Below are 16,076 nucleotides of genomic sequence, written 5' to 3'. Positions count from 1 at the left end.
CCACCACCACTATAATGCTGCTAGCTATTTGCTAGGCTACTACTAGAACGACTACTACTAATACTACCAACACCACCAATACTATACTGCTGCTAGCTAGTTGCTAGGCTACTACTACTACCACCACCTCCATCACCACCACTATACTGCTGCTAGCTATTCGCTAGGCTACTACTAGAAAGACTACTACTAACACCACCACCACCACTACTACTACTATACTGCTGCTAGCCTGTTGCTAGGCTACTACGACGACCACCACCACTACTACTATACTGCTGCTAGCTAGTTGCTAGGCTACTAAGACGACGACGACTACTACTAATATCATCACCACCACTACTACTATACTGCTGCTAGCTAGTTGTTAGGTTACTAGTTCGACGACTACTACTACCACCACCACTACTACTATACTGCTGCTAGCTAGTTGTTAGGTTACTATTACGACGACTACTACTACTACTACCACCACCACCACTACAGCTAAAACTGCTGCTACTACTATTTTTGCTTCAATAGCCACTAGAAAATAGGCTATTAACTCCCCAAACTACTGTAATAAGGGGTGTGGTTGTTATTAAACATTTTGTCAAAACTAACTCTGAAGAAAAGGCCTATGTTAATCACTACTTAGCCATGGACATTATCTCCATCTTGACAGTGTAGCCCGTGAGAATACCATTATGCAATTAATAGTCACAGCTAGCCAACGTTGGGGCCCCTTATCGCTTTTCCTCTGTCGAGGCCCCCGTCGCCCTTTTGAGGAATGCATTAGCTTTAGCGTTTAAGTCCGGGGACAGGCAAGGCGAGACGCCTCCGTGCCGTGGTTGGTGATGGAGCGAGGAGACGTGTGGGCGAACGGTGTGATTTCAGGCCCCGACTGATTTCCATCCCAGCAGAGCGATTGAGCTGAGTAACAGATCCATACAGTCTTTAACCATTCTAATCCAGTCCTCTGTGGGTGTCAGTGCCGCTTAGCCAGCGTTGCAAATGGCACACTAGTCCCTACATAGTGCACTGCTTTTGACCAAGGCCAATAGGGCTCTGTAGGGAATAGGTTGCCATTTAGAAATGTTATTACTAGAATGGGAAAAGTCCTTCAGACCATTGCACTTTGGAGTGTGGAGCTCAGGTCATCTTTCATTCACCCACGTGAGTATATGCTACTAAAAAAAACAATGAGGAGATGGGAGAGGCGGGATTTGCAGCGCGTCAAGCGTCACAAATAGAACCAAGCTCTATTTTAGCAACTGGCCACGCAGACGCTCGTTGACGCGTGCTAGCAGTGTGGGTGAAATGACTGAATAACATGCATGTGTAAATGTATTTTGGTCATATGACATGAGCTGTGTGGTCAGATGAATGAAGTCTTACACCAACGCAGGGAGGCTTTCGTAGCGATAAGGGAGTGCTTCTGATTCCAAAAGCAGTTATATTTCTAGAAGACGGTAAAAAAAAAAATGAATCAACCAATCGCAAAACTAAATCAACCAATCGCAAAACTAAATCAACCAATCGCAAAACTAAATCAACCAATCGCAAAACTAAATCAACCAATCGCAAAACTAAATCAACCAATCGCAAAACTAAATCAACCAATCGCAAAACTAAATCAACCAATCGCAAAACAAAGACAGAACAGTGCAGTTAGTCAGAACATCCATCCCTGAGGTTGTTGCTGTGGATTAACAAGAATGTCAGTTGAGTCAAAAGAAACGGTCATTTCATCCGCAGTGGAGCATCAACGTGAGTCACTAGCAGTGAGCTCTGAGTGAGGAATGGCAAGCAGAGTATTTGGTATGTGTGCAAACATCCCCCGTGTGTGTTGGCCCAATCTGACATCCATTCTGGCTGACAGGAGCAGCCTGCCTGTATCCCCGTGGTTTAGACTCGGGAGTCCAACAGGCAGTCGCTCTCTACAGCGACTCACCCAGGTCCGTCTGTCTTATCGATCCCAGTCTCTAGCCTTAACCTTGCTGCTCACCCAGCAGACTTCTTCACCCAGTTATCATTGGAAAAACCTTGAGATATCACATACAACATTGGAAAAACTCTAGAAATAAAAAGGACTGTCTACAGTATCTCTATGGGGAAAACTAACCCGGATTTTGATTTCTTAAACATTATAGGCTACTACCAGTCCAGCACTGTACGCTATAGTCTAGAGGCACACAACAGGTGCGTTGGGGAAACATCTCCTTATCGACTCTAGCTGTAGACCAGAGTGTAATGGAGTTGATTTGTCTACTGGGCCTTTTCCCCCGACTCTGTTCCCAAATATTTTATATAGTCGTGTCCCGTGTGGCTCAGTTGGTACCAGCATTAGGCTTGCAATGCCAGAGTTGTGGGTTTGATTCCCACAGTGGACCCACCATTGTAAGTCGCTCTGGATAAGAACGTCTGCTAAATTACTTAAATGTATAACTGTTCTCTCTCTCGACTTGTCGTTTGGTAAATGTGTCTACTTTCTAGCTGTGCCTCCGAGGGGGATAAATGCCAGCAGTAGTTATGGGAATAGGAATCACCAAGGTACATCTGCTACTGTTTCCCCATTGACTGGCTAAGCTACTACGACGACGACTACCACCACCACCACCACTATACTGCTGCTAGCTATTTGCTAGGCTACTAATAGGAATCACCAAGGTACATCTGCTACTGTTTCCCCATTGACTGGATAGTGGAATAATATCATTTCCACAACCTTCTGTCAACGCCGAGCTGACGTGACACGTAAACCTTGTGTCGATGTTTTGACAAATGTTTTTGCGCTGCAATAGAAACACAATAAAACAAGGCTTTAGGAGGGCATTACCAACTCGTAGAAAATGAGTTGTGGTCTGATACAAACCGAGAAACAGCCTCTGTCAACTACGGAACCTTCAACGGCGTCACTGCCGATTTTCAGGCGAAAAAAGCCTAATAGACATCGCAATAAAAAAAGGCAAATGACACAAAAAAACCTCCCATTCCTACCAACAATCGCTTGTTTTTAAGTTTTTGATTAGTATTTTTGATGAGTATTTGTGTACTTTTTACTGCATTGTTAGCTAGTAATACAAACAGTTGGCAAGTATAACATCTGCTAAACTGTGTTTGAATAAAATTGGATTTGATTTTTTTTAAAGTGGATGAACAGTGAAAAGGACATCGAGAAAGCCACACTGTGCGAGTGTGTGTGTGTGTTGTTGTTGTGAGTGATGCCTGCCCCCAACACCCCTATTAATCCAGTCTCTCCTCTCTCTGAGCATTCACTAATCTGCCTTCAGTGTCTCACCAAATGATCTGAGTTAAAAACTGGATTTGAGCTGTGGACTCCTTAACTAATGATCCCGTTAGGGGACTGACTGACTCTTAGTGGGAGGACAGACAGACACAGTGCTGTGTGTAGGCCAGGAGTGAAAACACATACACACTCATGTATGCACGCACAAACACACACATCCACGTGAATGTAGCCTACAAACTAGGGTTGGGCGATGTCAACCGTTATCGTATTGTGATTATGTACTCATAAAACATTGTCATATACCATGGTACTGCCCCCTATTGGCCCACCTAAAATACACACACACACACATTCAAAAGTTTGGGGTCACTTAGAAATGTCCTTGTTTTTGAAAGAACAGGAAACTTGTCCATTAAAATAACATCAAATTGATCAGAAATACAGTGTAGATCTTGTTAATGCTGTAAATGACTATTGTAGCTGGAAATGGCAGAGATTTTTAACGGAATATCTACATAGGCGTACAGAGGCCCATTATCAGCAACCATCACTCCTGTGTTCCAATGGCAGGTTGTGTTAGCTAATCCAAGTTCATCATTTTAAAAGGCTAATTGATCATTAGAAAACCCTTTTGCAATTATGTTAGCACAGCTGAAAACTATTGTTCTGATAAAGAAGCAATAAAGCTGGCCTTCTTTAGACTAGTTGGGTATCTGGAGCATCAGCATTTGTGGGTTCGATTACAGGCTCAAAATGGACAGAAACAAAGACTTTTCTTCTGAAACTCGTCAGTCTATTCTTGTTCTGAGAAATGAAGGCTATTCCATGTGAGAAATTGCCAAAAAACTGAAGATCTCGTACAACGCTGTGTACTACTCCCTTCACAGAACAGCGCAAACTGGCTCTAACCAGAATAGAAAGAGGAGTGGAAGACCGCGGGTCGTTTACAACATTAACAATGTCTACAATGTATTTCTGATCAATTTGATGTTCGTTTCATAGACCAAGAAAAATGCTTTTCTTTCAAAAACAAGGACATTTCTAAGTGACCCCAAACGTTTGAATGGTAGTGTACATGTGGCCAATAATACTAATTTGGCAAACATCCCTGGTTTATTTATGGCGCTGGCTGTGTGGATTGGTGGCCTTATGGGTTATCCACCCAATGCATATGGAAGACAGGTACGTTTCTTAAAATTTCCGATACGTTTAAACCTTCCTAACGGAAACCGTGAACCACTCACACACACACACCACACTCACAGCCCATCGTACCACACCACAGAGAGAAGAATACTTTATAACCACAAGGTTACCTGAAAAACAACAAAAATTACTCTGCAACTCTGTCACCTGACAAAGATACCACAGGGATTGAACTGATGTTGTCTGATATGTGTCTGAACAAGTCACTGGGGAGCATAACACAGTTGAATATTAGCGGTATATTGTTGTTTTTCTATAGCGCCAGATAATTGGATACGCCACCTGAACCATTGAACCAACCCACATCAACACCTGTCGCCCATCATGACTCTTGAAAGCTTTACATTTTTGCTTTCAGAAGACAACACTCCCAACGTGGGTTAACCTGAACCACTGAACCGAACACATTCACATCTGTTGTCTGTATCAGGACTCAGGAGAACCAATAGGTAGAAGAGGAAATGCCATTTTGGAAGCTTTACATGTTCAGAACCAATGTGGAACCAATCACATCAATGTCTGTTGTAGTCGATCATGACCACAGGAGGTTGGTGGCACCTTAATTGGGGAGGATGGCAATGTGGTTTGTGGTAATGGCTGGAGTGGGAACAAGTGGAATTGTATCAAATACATCACACAAATGGTTTCCATGGTTTCCATGTGTTTTATGCCATTCCATTCGCTCCGTTCCAGCCATTATTTGGAGCCGTCCTCCCCTCAGCAGCCTCCACTGATCATGACAGAACAGAAGGCAACACAGTGCTGCAGTGCTATCGTGGATAAATAAATACATTCTTTCTCTTCGTCCCCAGAACACAACGGGGAGCGAACGCTGCACTGGGACACAGCAACACTGCTGCGCCAAAGTCATGACTAACCTCTGTGACGCCAATCAAACTGGTTCCCCCACCCAAAATAACATCCTGATATATAAGCGGACTGTGTTGGGGATTGGAGGAAGTGTTTTGACACAGAAGAAGAAACCACATCCAATCAGAGATTTGGTCCCGAGTGGCACCCTAGTAGTGCACCCTATGTAGGATATAAAGTGTAATTTGGAATGCACACTTCGTATGAAGGGATAAACTAAATAAAATACAAATATATTTAACTAGGCAAGTCAGTTAAGAACATATTTTTATTTACAATGACGGCCTACACCGGCTAAACCCTCCCCCTCACGACGCTGGGCCTATTGTGCGCCGCCCTATGAGACTCCTGATCACAGAGATGCAGTGCCTTAGACTGCTGCGCCACTCGGGAGTAATGGGGAGGTAAGTGGAAAGAGAGAGAGAGAGTGTTTTAAGCCCATGTCTGGATTCATTTTAGCTACAATATAGAGAAAATAGACTAGAATGTACTGTTGGGTTCTGAGAATAATTAAATATTCATGTCACTGAGGGAGAGAGGGTAATGTATAACGTTTACATTATGTCAGGATATGTGATTGTTAGTCATCATGGATCCGCTGGGAGGAGAAGAGACACAGTCTGGTACCAGTCACCATGACAGCCGTGAGTTGGGGAGGAGTGAGCACTTTGGGGTAGAGGTCAGGTCAGATGAAGTAGGAAGAACAGATATCACTAAGGTTCTGTCTATCAACAGAGATGTATTGGCTGTTCAGATGTGTAGGAGGAGACTCGGCCTAGGAGATCGTGTTAAATATCAGCGCTTGTGTGAAATGTCTTTGTCTAATGTATTGACCCTCTGGGAAGAATAGACTTGGTTTAAGCTTTCATAGTGTCCTTGAGTTTTTACTCTGAAAATTAGAACCTAACAGAACATTAGACAAACTGTTGTTCTTGTCCATCCTTCATTCACACTTGTATTTTCTTATTTATGCTAGCACTGACTGTAATAATTGTGCTGTGGTTGATTTATCTAGCATAGATGAATGTACTGAGTTGTAAGTCACTCTGGATAAGACCGTCTGCTAAAGAACTCAAATGTAAAATGTCTGTTCAGAGACAAACAGAACTCTTTGAACCTGACATGGACAGACGTTCTCTCCTGGTATAGCTATCAAAACACATCTTTATTTTAAAGGAGTAGACTATTGTTGAAGGAGTATTAATAATGGATTTCATTTATCAGACGCTTTTAACCAAAGCCACTTAGAGAGAGTCATGCATGCATTCATTTTTACGTAGGGGTGGTCCCGGGAATCGAACCCACTACACTGAAGCTGCAAGAATAGGCCTAGATCTATAAAATAAGATATCTGAATGACAACCAAATAAAAGGAGGAACGGCCAGTGAGATTTTAAAGGGAACTCTCCAAAAGATGAAATGGGAGAGATACACTCCGCATACCTAATGGCACCTTACTCCCTTTATAGTGGACCTTGGGCAAACGTCGTACACTATATAAAGGGAACAGGGTATCATTTGGGAAACAGACGGTATCATTTGTGAGATATTGCTATTAGAGGATATTAGAGGATTATGCCAAAGCACCATGTCAGGGTTGTTACCAATCTGACTCCGGAACACTAGGGAGGATTCCTGTGTAGGATCCACAGTGTGGTCAACTTGTAGACAAGAGAAGAAGAGTGTCTCTGCATTCTAAAATGGAATAACTAAGCTACGTAACAACAAGGAGAGTGTCACAATGGTGTTATGGTATTCTGTGTTGCATAGGAACTCAATTGATTAATGTTTTCATATTTAATACAATACATAATATACATAATTCATAAGCAGAAAAATAAGCTGAGTGTAAAATATGCCACTAATATGTCACTGTGTGTGTGTGTGTGTACATATGCCTGAATGTGTTAGATTATGCATGCGTGTCTGTGTGCTAGCGTCTTCGTCCGTGTGTGAAGGTGTGTGAGGGGGGGGGTCGGTCAATGGGGACTACAGGGCTGGGATGGTTGGAGGAATGGGATGGAGAGACAGTGGGGTGCTTAGGGAGGGCAGAGGGGAGGGGAATGGAGACCCACTGCTGAACAGCCACAGACTAGCATCATTACCCCGCATCAGCACCCCGCATCAGCACCCAGCATCAGCACCCAGCATCATTACCCAGCATCAGCACCCAGCATCATTACCCGGCATCAGTACCCGGCATCAGCACCCGGCATCAGCACCCGGCATCAGCACCCGGCATCAGCACCCAGCATCAGTACCCAGCATCAGCACCCAGCATCAGCACCCCGCATCAGCACCCAGCATCAGTACCCAGCATCAGCACCCAGCATCAGCACCCCGCATCAGCACCCAGCATCAGCACCCCGCATCAGTATCCCCGCATCAGCACCCAGCATCAGCACCCCGCATCAGCACCCAGCATCAGTATCCCCGCATCAGCACCCGGCATCAGCACCCGGCATCAGCACCCGGCATCAGCACCCGGCATCAGCGCCCGGCATCAGTGCCCGGCATCAGCACCCAGCATCAGCACCCCGCATCAGCACCCAGCATCAGTACCCCGCATCAGCACCCCGCATCAGCACCCAGCATCAGCACCCAGCATCAGCACCCCGCATCATTACCCCGCATCAGCACCCGGCATCAGCACCCAGCATCAGCACCCAGCATCATTACCCCGCATCAGCACCACACATCAGTACCCAGCATCAGCACCCCACATCAGCACCCGGCATCAGCACCCAGCATCAGCACCCAGCATCAGTACCCCGCATCAGTGCCCATCATCAGCACCCCGCATCAGTACCCCGCATCAGCACCCCACATCAGTACCACACATCAGCACCCGGCATCAGCACCCCGCATCAGCACCCGGCATCAGCACCCAGCATCAGCACCCAGCATCAGCACCACACATCAGTACCCAGCATCAGCACCCAGCATCAGCACCCAGCATCAGCACCACACATCAGTACCCAGCATCAGCACCCAGCATCAGCACCCAGCATCAGTACCCCACATCAGTACCCAGCATCAGCACCCAGCATCAGCACCCAGCATCAGTACCCCACATCAGTACCCCACATCAGCACCCGGCATCAGCACCCCGCATCAGCACCCCGCATCAGCACCCGGCATCAGCACCCAGCATCAGCACCCGGCATCAGCACCCAGCATCAGCACCCCGCATCAGCACCCAGCATCAGCACCCCGCATCCTGCATCAGCACCCCGCATCAGCATCCGGCATCAGTGCCCAGCATCAGCACCCCGCATCCTGCATCAGCACCCCGCATCCTGCATCAGCACCCCGCATCCTGCATCAGCATCCGGCATCAGTGCCCAGCATCAGCACCCAGCATCAGTACCCCACATCAGCACCCCGCATCAGCACCCAGCATCAGCACCCAGCATCAGCACCCCGCATCAGCACCCAGCATCAGCACCCAGCATCAGCACCCCGCATCAGCACCCAGCATCAGTACCCAGCATCAGTACCCAGCATCAGTACCCATCATCAGCACCCAGCATCAGTACCCCGCATCAGCACCCCGCATCAGTACCCAGCATCAGTACCCATCATCAGCACCCAGCATCAGTACCCATCATCAGCACCCCGCATCAGCACCCCGCATCAGTACCCAGCATCAGTACCCCGCATCAGTACCCAGCATCAGTACCCAGCATCAGCACCCCACATGAATGCCCAGCATCAGTACCCCGCATCAGCACCCAGCATCAGCACCCAGCATCAGTACCCCGCATCATTACCCAGCATCAGTACCCAGCATCAGCACCCAGCATCAGCACCCAGCATCAGTACCCCACATGAGTACCCAGCATCAGTACCCCACATGAGTACCCAGCATCAGTACCCCGCATCAGTACCCCGCATCAGCACCCAGCATCAGTACCCAGCATCAGTACCCAGCATCAGCACCCCGCATCAGTACCCAGCATCAGCACCCCGCATCAGCACCCAGCATCAGTACCCAGCATCAGTACCCAGCATCAGCACCCCGCATCAGTACCCAGCATCAGTACCCCGTATCAGCACCCGGCATCAGCACCCAGCATCAGCACCCGGCATCAGCACCCCGCATCAGCATCAGCACCCAGCATCAGCACCCGGCATCAGCACCCGGCATCAGCACCCAGCATCAGCACCCCGCATCAGCACCCAGCACTCAGCATCAGCACCCAGCATCAGCACCCAGCATCAGCACCACTATCAACTGGTTGTTGTTTTTTTATTTAACGAGGCAAGTCAGTTAAGAACTAATTCTTCTTTACAATGACGGCCTACCAAAAGGCAAAGGCCTCCTGCAGGGACGGGTGCTGGGATTAAAATAAAAAATATATATAAATATAGGAGAAAACACACATAAAGAGAGACCTAAGATAACAATATAGCATGGCAGAAACACATGACAACACAGCATGATAGCAAATTAGCAACATAACATGACAACAACACAACATGGTAGCAGCACAAAACATAGTACAAACATTATTGGGCACAGAAAACAGCACAAAGGGCAAGAAGGTAGAGACAACAATACATCAAGTGAAGCAGCCACAACTGTCTGTAAGAGTGTCCATGATTGAGTCTTTGAATGAAGAGATTGAGATTAAACTGTCCAGTCTGAGTGTTTGTTGCAGCTCGTTCCAGTCGCTAGCTGCAGCGAACTGAAAAGAGGAGCGACCCAGGGATGTGTGTGCTTTGGGGAACTTTTAACAGAATGTGACTGGCAGAACGGGTGTTGTATGTGGAAATGTACTGAGGGAGCTGCACTGTGTGACAGTGGTTTAAGATGAGCGCTCTAACTACACAAGAGAATGGCCATATTATTCAGACAATCAATGCCATATTCAAGCAAGAGGAACACAGAATAGATTTATTCAAAGGCTTCATACCGTTTGACTCAATCTACAAACACACACACTTTACACAGTATAAATGCACCTGTCCACACACACACACTTTTTTTTTGACCATTATTCTATTATTCTACGTGGTATTGTGAAGTGTGTACTGACCAGGACAGTAATTGTTCAGAAACCAATACAGTAATTGTTTAACTAGAGAAAGAACAGTAACAATCTCTTCAGACCCGTCAGACCAAATCACTGGGTTGTACTGGCTTTCTGAACCATCTAGATCCTCCCCATTCCCTCCTCCTGCACACCATCTGTTGGACACGTTCAAACTCCACCGTCACACAGTACATCTCCCTGTGTCTTGTCCTTCTGCATCACACTCCACCGTCACACAGTACATCTCCCTGTGTCTTGTCCTTCTGCATCACACTCCACCGTCACACAGTACATCTCCCTGTGTCTTGTCCTTCTGCATCACACTCCACCGTCACACAGTACATCTCCCTGTGTCTTGTCCTTCATCACATGATACAGTAAACTCTGCTTATGTTCAGCCTCAAAAACACTTTCTACATTCTAAACTTTAATATAGAAAAATAAACTGTGCACTATCTAACCAGTATAGTCCTTTGACATCTGTTCTTGCCTTCTCCGTCACACCATTGGAAACTAAGTTAATTATACAATAGCCTGTGGACATTTTCACATTCCTCTTTAACATACAGTACTACTAGTACAATAACTATCCAACTGATATATTAAAATCTTGCCTATATGAAAATGGGGGAAATGATCCAATATGGCAGGGGTCTTGGCCCATTGACAGCAGGTCAACTGTGTGAGGAGAGGAGGATGCTGGCTGGCGACAATCTGGTTCAGAATAAGGCAATGCACCCGTAGTGTTGCAACCCTACTCTCATGCTGACAAATAAATAGTTGTTTGATCATGTGCAGAGTGTTCTTGCAGCTGAGGCACCCAGTGGGTTGAATAAACTTGGTTTGAGCTTTTCGTAGTCGTCCGTTTGTTCAGAACCTAATGGCGGGTTGAAATAGTGCAATCATCAAATAGAAGTTGGCTCCTGCTAAAATCATTTTTTAGCAGCGTAACTGTTTAGCCTGCTGATATTTTTGGCCATTCCAAAAGCATTTCTACAGATGACATTTCCAACATGCAACCCACTTACTGAAAACTTAATATTCGGTTGGACAGCAGGGCTACTTGGAATCAATTACCTTTTTATTCAGTCAATCCAGAGAGTAAACAAAAAATCTAATTCTCCACATTTCTTCTCTGTGAGAAAAATATGGTTTACTTCCTGGATTGAAATGTAATTGGACCCACTAACCCTGTTGGACATTAATAACAAGCAAACAGGTCCAGCAGACCAATACCTTACATCTACAACATAACAAATGTCCCAGACAGTATCCTGGGGTGTGGAACAGTGACACATTAATCTTTTAGGGAGTCTGAGATCGATGCTCCAAACGACGTGCTTTCACAGTGAGGCCTGACGACTCATCCTGCTGGTGTCACTGTCAGAGACAAGGGGGCTAGGATGTTAAGGGGCCTAGGATGTTAAGGGGCCTAGGATGCCAAGGGGCCTAGGATGCCAAGGGGCCTAGGATGCCAAGGGGCCTAGGATGCCAAGGGGGCCTAGGATGCCAAGGGGCCTAGGATGCCAAGGGGCCTAGGATGCCAAGGGGGCCTAGGATGCCAAGGGTCTAGGTTACCAAGGGGGCTAGGTTACCAAGGGGGCTAGGTTACCAAGGGGGCTAGGTTACCAAGGGGGCTAGGTTACCAAGGGGCTATGCCAAGGGGCTAGGATGTCAAGGAGACTAGGATGTCAAGGAGACTAGGATGTCAAGGAGACTAGGATGCCAAGGGGCTAGGATGTCAAGGAGACTAGGATGCCAAGGGGCTAGGATGTCAATGAGACTAGGATGTCAAGGAGACTAGGATGCCAAGGAGACTAGGATGCCAAGGAGACTAGGATGCCAAGGGGCTAGGATGTCAAGGGGCTAGGATGTCAAGGAGACTAGGATGTCAATGGGCTAGGATGCCAAGAGGCTAGGATGCCAAGGAGACTAGGATGCCAAGGGGCTAAGATGTCAAGGGGCTAGGATGTCAAGGGGCTAGGATACCAAGGGGCTAGGATACCAAGGGGCTAGGATACCAAGGGGGCTAGGATACCAGGGGGCTAGGATACCAAGGGGGCTAGGATACCAAGGGGGCTAGGATACCAAGGGGCTAGGATGCCAAGGGGCTAGGATGCCAAGGGGCTAGGATGCCAAGGGGCTAGGATGCCAAGGGGCTCAGGCTTTATCGCCATAATACATCTAAATGCTGTACAAAGTCGTTGTGGGTGTGAGATAGAAAGAGCTCTATCTGCATTGTGTCCCGCCACCCACCAACCCCCTTTACGCTACTGCTACTCTCTGTTCATCATATATGCATAATTACTTTGGCCATATCTACATGTACATACTACCTCAATCAGCCTGACTAACCGGTGTCTGTATGTTACTCGCTACTTTTATAGCCTCGCTACTGTTAGTTTTCACTGTCTTTTTACTGTTGTTTTTATTTCCTGTGGGGGTGTGGGTGTGTAGGGGGGGTGTGTGGGAGGGTGTGTGTGTGTGGGGGGTGGTGTGTGGGAGGGTGTGTGTGGGGGGGGTGTGTGTGGAACGGTGTGTGTGGGACGGTGTGTGTGTGGGGGCGGGGGGGGGGGCGGTGTGTGTGGAACGGTGTGTGTGTGTGGGGGGCGGGGGGGGCGGTGTGTGTGTACAGAGGGAGTTGCAGGAATTCCTCTTGAGCCACAATAAACCCAAAGAGACAAAAGATCAACGGTTTTCACTTCTGGCTCCACTTTACCAACGTCTTTGTTTGTGCCGCTCCTGAAAACATGGGACACGGACTGGGCCTCTCCACTGAAAACATGGGACACGGGCTGGGCCTCTCCACTGAAAACATGGGACACGGGCTGGACATGAGTCTGGCAGCATTCTGGCTACCTATCAAAACTCTATGCATAGGCTTCTATACTGTATACTAGCTGTCAGCCGATTGCACTGTGTGGGTGGGAAGAAATGGGAAAGATGTGCTGTCCAATCATCTTTCACGCCTCCACCACAAATTCCACCAGAGGCCTGAGACCCCAAAATAGCCTGGAACTCTCGACAACAGGAGTTACATCACCTGCTACACCATCGGGCCCTAGAGCAGGGATGGCCCCGACCCTGTTAAAAGTTGCCCATCCCTGCCCTAAAGCTTCCCAACTCAGGTGTGAGGTTACACCTGTCAATTCCCCTAACTCTATCCTCTTGGTGCCTATCCCCCTGGTGCCCATCCTCCTGGTGCCTATCCTCCTGGTGCCTATCCTCCTGGTGCCTATCCTCCTGGTGCCTATCCTCCTGGTGCCTATCCTCCTGGTGCCTATCCTCCTGGTGCCTATCCTCCTGGTGCCTATCCTCCTGGTGCCTATCCTCCTGGTGCCTATCCTCCTGGTGCCTATCCCCCTGGTTCCTATCCTCTTGGTCTTTCAATCACTAGTGGGAAAGCTTTACTTGCAAGGCAGTAGCCACCCGGTTCAAAATAACTACCAAGAGATTCTGCCAGTCAAATAAAAGTTACGCTCTTTTAACATTATCTGACAAACGTTTCTGTGATGCAAAGACAGCAAACCACCATAATCTACCAAATATGCCAAAGAGTCACTGTTACACTAGTCATGGTCTGTTTATCCAGTGTCAGGTGTGTTTGTAGGCTAAAAGCAATTGAAAACGGGAGACAAACTTTAAAAGATAACTTAAAAGACATTTTTGTTTTTCCACTTACCACAGTTTTCCTCGTCGCTGTTGTCTGAGCAGTCGTCATCGTCGTCGCACCTCCATATGGTCGGTATACACCTTCTGTTACTGCACTGAAACTGGCCTTCCTCACACTCTTCTGCCTCTGTTCCTGCAATGTGTGTGTGTGTGTGTGTGTTGTGTGTGTGTTGGGGTGGACACACATTAATATGCATCCTCAAAAGGCACGCACTCAAACTGTCATTTGCAAATGAATGCCTACTTGATATTCAGCATATTCATTCAGTCAGTAAGTAGTGACTGAGGATTCTGTTTATGAGCGTCAGAGGCTGTTTTGTTAAAGGCAACTGGAGACACAACTGTAACGGACCGATTCTGTAGACCTAATTGATCATTATAGGCTACAATTTAATAAACCACATCGTTACAATGGGACAAAGATTAATGTTGCCAGCCTACTGCCCCACATCCCATGTTGCAATTATATGGATGCTGTCTCACATTCAAGGAGGAACACATGCCAAGTAGACGAACAAATTGTCCATAAATGTTCTCATTTATTTTACATCGAAAATACAGTTTAAACGCCCCCAATTTTTGTATTGTGTGCTATTTTCATTGAGCTTTCAGAAACAATGAGGGGTTGTCCCACATTGCTGTAGCGCTATCACCCGGAGGAGACCGCATCTGGACCCCTCTCTGTTTAGCGTATTACGGGTATCATTTTAACCGATTACCATCATTTTAGTGATCAAGGAAAATAGGACCAACCTTTTGAGCAGTGTTTTAGGACTAACAAATGAAAGATCAGTAGTTTCCTTATATCCGTCCACATTTCTGGAGGAGGTGATGGAGCTCATACACAAACAAAGCCTGTCCGAAAATCCGTTCTTCTAGCGATGCGACGGTGTTAGCCTACTTTACCGGCCGAACCCCCCTTGCCTTGCCTCAGCCTCACTGGCAATTTGAATCGGTGACGACGGCGTGTATGGGCGGGGATTGTGCCAAGAAAATAAAGCAGTCTTTTTAATTAACGCGCCCCATTCTTTACTGCCGATGACGTGAATGTGTGTAGTCTACTGTAGTCTATAATTTTTACAATGTTCTACAGAAAGGCCAAAACACCGTCGGGAATTCCCAAAACTAAGAATTAACTTTTGTTCTTCACTCGTGATGGATAGGCAGGAATGCATGAGGATGCATAGACCAACGCATATAATAACTTATTACAGTATCCGAGTCTATAGATGAAAACAATATATAACAAAGGTTTAAAATAACAACTCGACAGTGGACCTTCAGGACAAAGCTCTTACCTGAACAGATTTAATTGTATTCGTTTTATAATGTTCCCCACTAATTAGGGTCCCCTGGAAACAAGGACCAAAACGAAGGTTTGTCCTACCACAATAATACACAATAAACCATGTTTTATTAATTTAATATCTAATTGAAATTTTTCTGCAAAATAATTGTATGTATCACATAAATATTGAAGAGAGAGCGACACACAGACACACACACACAGACACACACACACACACACAAACACACACACACACACCGACACAGACAGACACACACACACACACACACGCAAACACACACACACACACACACACACACACACACACACACACACACACACACACACACACACACACACACACACACACACACACACACACACACACACACACACACACACACACACACACACACACACACACACACACACACACACACACACTCACGCACCCACACACAGAGACAGACAGAGCAAGAGAGAGATACACAATAAATCAATCAAATGTATTTGTAAATCCCTTTTTTCAGGGCTGTACAGAACCCCAGCCTAAAACCCCAAACAGCAAGCAATGCAGATGTAGAAGCACGGTGGCTAGGAAAAACTCCCTAGAAAGGCAGGAACCTATGAAGAAACCTAGAGAGGAACCAGGTTCTCAGTGGTGGCCAGTCCTCTTCTGGCTGTGCCGGGTGGAGATTATAACAGTACATGGCAAAGAAGTTCAAACCTTCATAGATGACCAGCAGGGTCAAGTAATAATAATCACAGT

The 16,076-nt window shown here is 46.6% G+C and overlaps 1 protein-coding gene across 1 annotated transcript in view; it reads right to left on the bottom strand.

The window, feature by feature from the left end:
• Nucleotides 1–14,836, bottom strand: part of LOC135558099 (low-density lipoprotein receptor-related protein 8-like) — a 148,476-nt gene extending 133,640 nt beyond the window's left edge. The window contains exons 1-2 of the mRNA XM_064991847.1: nucleotides 14,773–14,836; nucleotides 14,030–14,152 (exon numbers count right to left, since the gene is read on the bottom strand). Coding sequence (XP_064847919.1) covers nucleotides 14,030–14,152; nucleotides 14,773–14,836 — 187 coding nt within the window. The remainder of the gene's footprint in view (nucleotides 1–14,029; nucleotides 14,153–14,772) is intronic.
• Between the last annotated feature and the right edge of the window lie 1,240 nt (nucleotides 14,837–16,076).

Source organism: Oncorhynchus masou, chromosome 17 (genome assembly GCF_036934945.1).
Source record: "Oncorhynchus masou masou isolate Uvic2021 chromosome 17, UVic_Omas_1.1, whole genome shotgun sequence".
NCBI lineage: Eukaryota > Metazoa > Chordata > Actinopteri > Salmoniformes > Salmonidae > Oncorhynchus > Oncorhynchus masou.
Note: the sequence above shows the minus strand (reverse complement) of the source record. Positions and strands in the feature narration are given on the sequence as shown.